At 30.8% G+C, this 8,450-nt stretch overlaps 1 protein-coding gene and 1 long non-coding RNA gene across 2 annotated transcripts; both read left to right on the top strand.

Moving 5' to 3' along the window:
- Positions 1–772: 772 nt before the first annotated feature.
- LOC116125243 lies at positions 773–2,946 on the top strand. Its single transcript, XR_004127305.1, has 3 exons — positions 773–1,318; positions 2,014–2,652; positions 2,823–2,946. It is a non-coding gene; the product is annotated as an uncharacterized LOC116125243 (long non-coding RNA).
- Positions 2,947–6,533: 3,587 nt separating this feature from the next.
- LOC116125240 (cytochrome P450 CYP72A219-like) lies at positions 6,534–8,055 on the top strand. The gene is made up of 2 exons (XM_031410966.1): positions 6,534–6,933; positions 7,654–8,055. The coding sequence occupies exons 1-2, from the start codon at positions 6,654–6,656 to the stop codon at positions 7,902–7,904; spliced, it is 531 nt and encodes a 176-aa protein (XP_031266826.1). The 5' UTR covers positions 6,534–6,653; the 3' UTR covers positions 7,905–8,055.
- Positions 8,056–8,450: the final 395 nt, after the last annotated feature.

The raw sequence follows: 8,450 nt of genomic DNA on the forward strand, positions 1-8,450 counted from the left end.
AGAATGTTAGTATGACTTGTGACATTGACGTTGCAGGAAAAAAAACAAAAAAACAATGTCATTTATTTGACAATGATCATCCAACAATTCTCTTTCAAAGCCAACTCCTTCCTTTTTTTTTTTTTTTTTCTCTTTCAATAATGTACAAATATGCTTTCCACATAACGTAGCATGACAGGCACGCAATGCCGAAGAAATAAATTTCGTTATAATTTAATGTCTGTATTGGTCATTAAATTGTTAGTCAGCTACTATTACTATCAATAGGATAAGATAAGACTTTCACAATCTGAATATGACATTTATTAATCAACTTTTACCTATGTTATTATTTTTGTCACATATGAATTCGTATAAAACAAATTGTACCATTAATTTGAACATTACTATTACTATTCTTTTATGTCATTTCTCCTGATAAAGACATCTCATATCATATGTTTTCACAAAGATCTATCTTCATCAAATCATGGACAGTAGTTGGTCCACTATAACGATAATTTTTTATATATTTTTAAAATTAAAAAAATTTACAAAAATCTAACTTAGTTGTCTTATTTACATCTTTTATCTGCTCAATTTTCACAAGTCCTGAGATTATTTGTATTTTAGTTTCGTATACGTGATTCTAGACATCATTTTTTTCAATTGTTTTTTTCTGGAAAAGCCTTTCGTTCCGATCGACTTGACTAGATATATGATATATCTTTTCTTTTTACTAAATAATCAAAATATCTTAGACAAACACCCTCTAAAATTGCTACATTTTACGAATAAACTGTCTGATGTTTAATATTATAAAAAATAACCTTTCTATTAATTACTCAGTGTGGTGGATTTGTTCGAAATTAAAAAACCGTCGTTCACTTTTTTATTGCTTATTAAAAAAACCTTCTTTATTTATTAATTAGCCATTGATTTCATACAAAAATGAGCTCTCCTGTTGTATATAAAACCGGCAACGCATCTCCAATTCTCCATACACCACCTATTTTCACATATTTCTCTCTTCTCTTCTCTCACTTCCTTCTTGAAAATGGAGATATCAGTTACATTCATCGTCTTCTCCTTTGTTTTTTTGCGGTCATTTTAGCTTCTGCGTGGTCTTTTCTGGATTGGATTTGGTTGAAGCCGAAGAAGCTGGAGATGTTGCTGAGACAACAAGGTTTCTCCGGCAACTCATACAAACTTCTTCACGGTGACACAAAGGAGATGTTCACGATGACAAAACAAGCAGAAAGCGAACCCATCAACCCCCTCTCCCACGATATTGCGCCGCGAATCATTCCATTCCACCATCATATCATTATGAACTACGGTATGCTTATTTCAATTCTTGAAACTTCAATTAATCGATTAAGGTTTACTAGTTGATGGAGATTTTAATAAGTTAATTTTAGGTAAAAAAAAAAATTGTCATTTTATTTGTAATAGTTTGTGGTTCAAAACAGAGAAAGTTCTGTATCGGTAGTGAGCGAAATACTTTTCTATAGTAGTGAAACGGTGCCACCTTCTTATCTTTTCTTATTTCTTGTATTAATTTTATCTAGTATTACAACAGAACAAATAACAACCCAAATATTTGGGCTCGTAGTGCTCGGCCTTAATCCATTGGTTTATGTATTCCTTTTGGGCCTGTAAGCCTTATATACCTAACAAATCTTTAAACCAGCCTCATTTAATTTTTTCCCCAAAAGCTACTATTTATTTTTACAAAATTTGTATAATGAGTTGATTTTACATTTTCACTCTTCTAATTATGTAATACATCACTTTACATACAAGATTTTGTATACACACTATGTAATAGCAGTATTTTTCATTTATTATGGGTCAATTATATCAACTTAACCTTTTGACTTGTAAAAATATTAATATGTAATATGTTATATGTAAACGTTCTTTTTCATTTAGCTAGTAATAGTTCTACTAATCTATGCTCAATATATAACTTACCCAAAAAGCTATTGTTTAATGACAACAATAAGTACTTATGGTGTCTAATAAATGCAGGAAAGAATTCATTCATATGGTTAGGTCCAGCACCAAGCATAAATATCACGGACCCCAAATTGATAAGAGAAATTATGTTAAGGTATGAAATATTTCAAAAACCCAAGAGGAACCCACTTAATAGGTGGTTTTCAGTGGGATGCTGGTGTATGAGGGTGAACAATGGTTCAGAGTCAGAAAGATAGCCAATCCAGCTTTCCATCTCGATAAGTTGAAGGTTTTTTCATCTTTCTATACTTTAAAAGAACATGCAATTTATACATAATTGCCCATTGAAAGATACACAATTAGTGAATCAAATTTCTATGCACTCATTTATTGATATAATTAACTACTATTTCTTTTTCTTTATAGGATATTAACTTCAAATTTATCTTCTTTTTCTTATTCTTTATTGGATATGTTACCTAAAATGTATTTGAGTTGCAATGACATGGTGAGAAAATGGAAGAGATCAATCTCAAACAATTTCATGTGTGATAGATGTGTGGCCTGACATTAAGGCTTTAACTTCAGATGTGATTTCTCGAATGGCATTTGGGAGTAGTTATGAAGATGGAAGAAAAATATTTGAACTCATACCCAACAAATTTATCTGTTGAATCAAGTTTTCTACACCTACCATATCTCGGGATGGAGGTAATTTGAATTAATTTTTATCATTTAAAAACATTTACTCAGCACATTTTTTCTTGTTTTTCAAACTGTAGAAACAAATTTAAAAAATCATTTTGCAAAAACATTTTTGAAATTAGTATTGGATGAGTAGGAAGAACTTACACTTAGGGGATTAATTTGTTTATTTTCAGGTTTTTGCCCACTAAGGCAAATAGAAAACTGAAAAGTAGTCACAAAGAAATTCAAGAATTGATAAAAGGCATCATACAGAAAAGAGAGGAGGCCCTAAAACTTGGAGAAGCAAGTAATGATCATCTATTGACTATTGGGTTTATTAGTAGAATCAAATCGCAGAAAAATTCAAGAGCATGGGAACAAGGAAAGCGGAATGAGTATTGAAGAGGTGATTGAAGAGTACAAACTTTTTTATCTTGCTGGCCAAGAGACTACTGCAGCTTTGATTGTATGGACCATGATTTTGTTATGTATGCATCCAAATTGGCAAGAACGAGGTTTTTCGAGTTTTGGGGAACAACGAACCACGATTTGATGAGCTAAACCACTTGAAAGAAGTAAGTAAACATATTCCTTCTTTAATAGTTCAGTCTATTTTGAATTTCATCGGAAACCTATTTTCATTTTTAAAATTTTTTTACTGCACATTCCCTTAAAGGGATTATGGGAGACCATGGTGTTTTCTTAAACAAAGGGGATCAACATTGTATAATAAAATCTCGGTAAATATACCCATTTAAAAATCTGACAAATCTTTCTTAATATTAGATGCTTAACTCCCTAAAAAATCCACATTGCAGGTGAACAAAATTCTCCATGAGGCACTGAGATTATATCCACCAGCAGCTTTGTTTACCAGAGAATTTATTAAGGAGTCCAAACTGGTAGATATTATTATACCACCTGGAGTTTTTATTTCAATGCCAATAATTCTAGTTCATCAGGATGAAGAATATTGGGGAAATGCAATGGAGTTCAATCCGGAGAGATTTTCCCAAGGAGTTTCGAAGGCCTCAAAGAATGATCAAGTCTCATTCTTCCCTTTTGCTTGGGGTCCTAGATATGCGTCGGACAAAACTTTGCATTGGTGGAATCAAAACTAGTTTTAGCAATGATTCTGCAAAATTTCTCTTTTCAGCTTTCTCCAACTTATGTACATGCTCCAGCTCGTGTATAACCATACAACCAGTCAACCACAACATGGTGCCCATATGATTTTACACAAAATTTAGTATTTCAATTAATACGTAGGGTGTGTTTGTTTTTCCCACTTACGTCTTAAATCTAATCGGAATTAGAGTTTTGATTTTTTTTTTTTTTTCTTCAAATTGTCATTTATTTTTAGAACTTTTCACTGAACATAAAAAGTAAAACTTTATAACTTCATTCTAAAATCTGAATGTTTTTTATGCATAAGTTTAGTTACCTTAAATGCCCCTATATGATAACAAATAAAAATTTAAATAAAATGTTAAAATCAGACTTCTCATTTATTTCATTTAAATTATCTTTAAAGTACTTTATCTTATTAAATAAATGCAATTTTCAATGGTCGGAACACGATGATAGCCATTGGATTCCGATCACCTGAAAATATTTTGGCGAGCTTTGGTAACAAAGTTGATATCAAAATGATTGTATTTTCACCCTCTATATGTCCTTACAATTGTTTTTTTATCAATAGATGCGTCATTTGGTCAGGATCTATATTGATGAGTGATTTTAACACCAACTAATCGACACGTGCGTAACGTTGATTGGTCAAGAGACACGTGATTATAGATAGAATGTAGAATACATGCAATGAGAGCTTTTTAAAGTGGTTCAGATGCTAAGGTAGCAAGTCCTACATCCACTGATTTGTATTAGTATTGTAGGTCAGGTCGCAACAGCGGACTCACTTACAAATGATTAGGGAAAAATAAATACAAAGTTTGCAAGAGAGAGAGAGAGAGAGTTAGTTCAGAGTGCAAAAATAGCCTAATCCCCTTAATGAAGGGGTCTTCCTCTTCTTATAGCGAGATGAATGCAAGTAATCATCATTAAATCCATGGATTGGTGTGAATGTCAGGACTAAATCCGACTTTATGTCACATTACCCTCCTTTCAAGCTGATTTCATGCGATTTGGAGCAGGGAGTGGACACGTGAGAGCTCCAAAGCGTCTTGCAGGTCTGACGTGCGTTTACCGTTCTGACGGGAGCAGGTCATACTTTATCACGTGATTTCTCACATCAGCCCTTGATTTCCCAAGCATAACAGGATCTAATAGAGAAATTTTAGATGCCACACTTTCTCCTTCAGATCCCAACCAACCCTAGTGTTATTTCAATTGAAATTTATATAGGTTGATAGATCGTTCAAAAAGGTTCTTTTTTATATCAATTCTACTTCTTTTATGCATTAAAAAAAAAAAAAAAAAAATTCTAGTCACTAGCCAATGGTGGATTCTGGCAATATTTTATAAACTAGATTAATCACTTTAACGTCACTAATTATATATACTTTAATTTTTTCTATTTTTTACGAACCGTTCATCTTTATAAGTTTTAATTTTATGATCGTAACGTAAATGGAAAACTAAAAAATTATTATAGTGAATGCTAAAGTTGTGATCAAAACTGACAAGAACATGCAAAGAAGAGATTTTGTAATTAACTCAATGCTAAGGTAAATTGAGTGTGATTGATGTGATACTGATAATCAGATAACTCTCCTATGGTGCCAGCCAGCTCCTTTGCTTTTTTTTTAAACAGCCTGGCATGACACGCACGCAATGACGCACACATGAATTTCAGTTTGTTTTAATTTAATGTTTTTAGTAAATCATAAAACATTATCATGACACGCACGCAACGACATAATTTAGTTTTATGTTTATAAAATAATTCACCGTACTTATCTAATAAATTTAATTTAGTACTTGTAAAAAAAATTATAAACATAATTTAATAAACATTTATTCGACAACTAATACCTTTTTAATTCCTCGATCTAGTAGTTTTACCAAAAGGTCCAAAACTATGCAATTCATTTAATTATCTCTAAATAAGTATCTAAGAAAAATAAAAGTCGTCATGTCCATAAGAAAAATAAATTAATAAATATGTTATATTGATAAACTTGATTGGGATGAATAAATTAATGGAGATGTTATATAGATTTTTAAATTATCTTTACGTTTTAATATTATATTATTATTATTATTTGAATTATTTTTTTAACCTCCTATATTTGAGATTTTGTTAAAACACTTTAACTATAATAAAAGTTTAAATTATAACAAAAACACCTCCATCCACCCAAATCACTACAAGTTTACATAAATTGTTTTCAAAATAAGAGTATTATTGTCCAAAATTTTTATTGCTTAAGGGTAAAATTGTAAAGGCAATGGTTCATGTAACTTGTATTAAAAAACCAAGGGTATTACTATCTAAATTTTTTATTAAATAAAGGTAAAATTATAATAAAATTAAGATTATTAAATAATATTAAAATACCTGATAAAATTGTGGTATGTATATTACCACTTATATAATTAATAATTATTATTTTTGTTATTAAAAGATAAATTATAATTTTTTACTATTTGATAACTAAATATAATAACATCAATAATATAAGATAATATAATCTTAGTAATAAAAAATGACGTCTGACTAAACACACCACAATTGTAATCTGTACATACGAAAAGGTTTCTTAAGTAATCACAAAATATTTAATATAAAAATAAAATTGCTGCGTTTTTCTAATAAACTGTCTGATGTTTAATATTATAAAAAAGAATCTTTCTACTAACGACTCAGTGCAGTGGATTTGTTCGAAATTAATCCGTTTCACTTTTTTATTGCTTATTAAAAAAAACCTTGTTTATTTTTTAATTAGCCATTAATTTCGAACAAAAATGAACTCTCCTGTTGAATATAAAACCGGGAACGCGTCTCCACACACCATCTATTTTCACACATTTCTCTCTTCTCTTCTCTCGCTTCCTTCTTGAAAATGGAGATATCAGTTACATCCATCGTATTCTCCTTTGTTTTTGCGGCCCTTTTAGCTTCTGTATGGTCTTTTCTGGATTGGATTTGGTTGAAGCCGAAGAAGCTGGAGATGTTGCTGAGACAACAAGGTTTCTCTGGCAACTCATACAAACTTCTTCACGGTGACACAAAAGAGATGTTCATGGTGTCAAAACAAGCAAAAATCAGACCCATCAACCCCATCTCCCACGATATTGCGCAGCGAATCATTCCATTCCACCATCGTATCATCACGAACTACGGTATGCTTTCTCCTTTCATTTGAAACTTTATAATTGATTAATGGCCATGATGTGCTGTAGCATAGTCTTCAATCTCTTACTTTTGTCTTTAGCTAGATATGGTTGTGCATATCGGAAAATATGGAATTGGATTAATTAATTATCATATTTACTTTTGTCTCTCTGTGAGCCAATATCTCTACCAGTAGGGCGGTGCCATCTTCTTATCTTATTTTTGTCTACTATTACAACGGAACAAATGCATCGCTATCTTAAAACATCTTTATTTGACCAAGGTTTCGAAAATTATAATAAAAATTTGAAATTATATCAATAATAACAATAACAATAATAATTTATTATTATATTAATTAAAAAATAGTAGAACCACTCAGTGTTTTCCGTTGTTATGGGCTACTAAAAAAATATAGAATAAATCAACAAGTTAATTACCCATCGACAATTTCAAACCTTGGCATTCTAAGTCAAACTATTCTGGGAGGTGATGATGCGTGCTAATGCAAACGCACAACATTTTCTATCAGTTACTTTTGACTTTAAGTTAAAGATAATGAGATTTGAAGTTTCTTAATTAACAAAATAATAATAAAACTTCGATAATTTATTATTTGATTATAGGATGTTTATAGCTAATCTACTACTTAATCATTCTATATTTAGTACATTAATAATTTTGCTTGTTTAATTATAACTAATACTTAGGCCTTACGGTGAATGCAGGAAAGAATTCGTTCATATGGTTAGGTCCAACACCAAGCATAAACATCACGGACCCCAAATTGATAAGAGAAATAATGTTAAGGTATGAAATATTTCAAAAACCCAAGAGGAGCCCACTTGGCAAGTTGGTATTCAACGGCATGCTGATGTATGAGGGTGAACAATGGTTCAGAGTCAGAAAGACAGCCAACCCAGCTTTCCATCTAGACAAGTTGAAGGTTTTTCTTCTTTCTATCCTCCAATACTCATGAAATTATCTTACCAAACAGAATGATATAATTATGTGGTGCCCATTCAAAGATATACAATCTTTGATTTCTAATGAAAGTAATGCTTTTATTATTTCATTTCACCTACATCTTGAGTCATGATTTAAAGATTGATTGGACCGTATCCTGATAATATGACTGTCAAAAAAAAAAAAAAAAAAAAAAAAACCGTTTCGGTTTTGATTATAATATTTTATAAACTAGATTGATCACTTTAACGTCACTAATTATATATGCTTTAATTTTTTCAATTTTTTACGAACCGTTTATTAATTTTAATTTTATGATAGTAATGTAAATGGAAAACTAAAAAATTATTATAGTGAATGCTAAAGTTGATCAAAACTGACAAGAACATGCAAAAGCAGAGATTTTGTAATTAACTCGATGCTAAAGTAAATTGAGTGTGATTGATGTGGTGCTGATAATCAGATAACTCTCCTATGGTGCCAGCTCCTTTGCATTTTTTTTTAAACAACCTGGCATGACACGCACGCAATGACGCACACATGAATTTCAGTTTGTTTT

This window comes from Pistacia vera, unplaced genomic scaffold (assembly GCF_008641045.1).
Source record: "Pistacia vera cultivar Batoury unplaced genomic scaffold, PisVer_v2 Contig161, whole genome shotgun sequence".
In the NCBI taxonomy this organism is placed as follows: domain Eukaryota; kingdom Viridiplantae; phylum Streptophyta; class Magnoliopsida; order Sapindales; family Anacardiaceae; genus Pistacia; species Pistacia vera.

Coding starts and splice junctions, on each gene's coding strand:
- LOC116125240 (XM_031410966.1), top strand. CDS start 6,654: ATGGAGATATCAGTTACATCCATCGTATTCTCCTTTGTTTTTGCGGCC. Junction 6,934..7,653: donor TCGTATCATCACGAACTACG/GTATGCTTTCTC, acceptor CGGTGAATGCAG/GAAAGAATTCGTTCATATGG.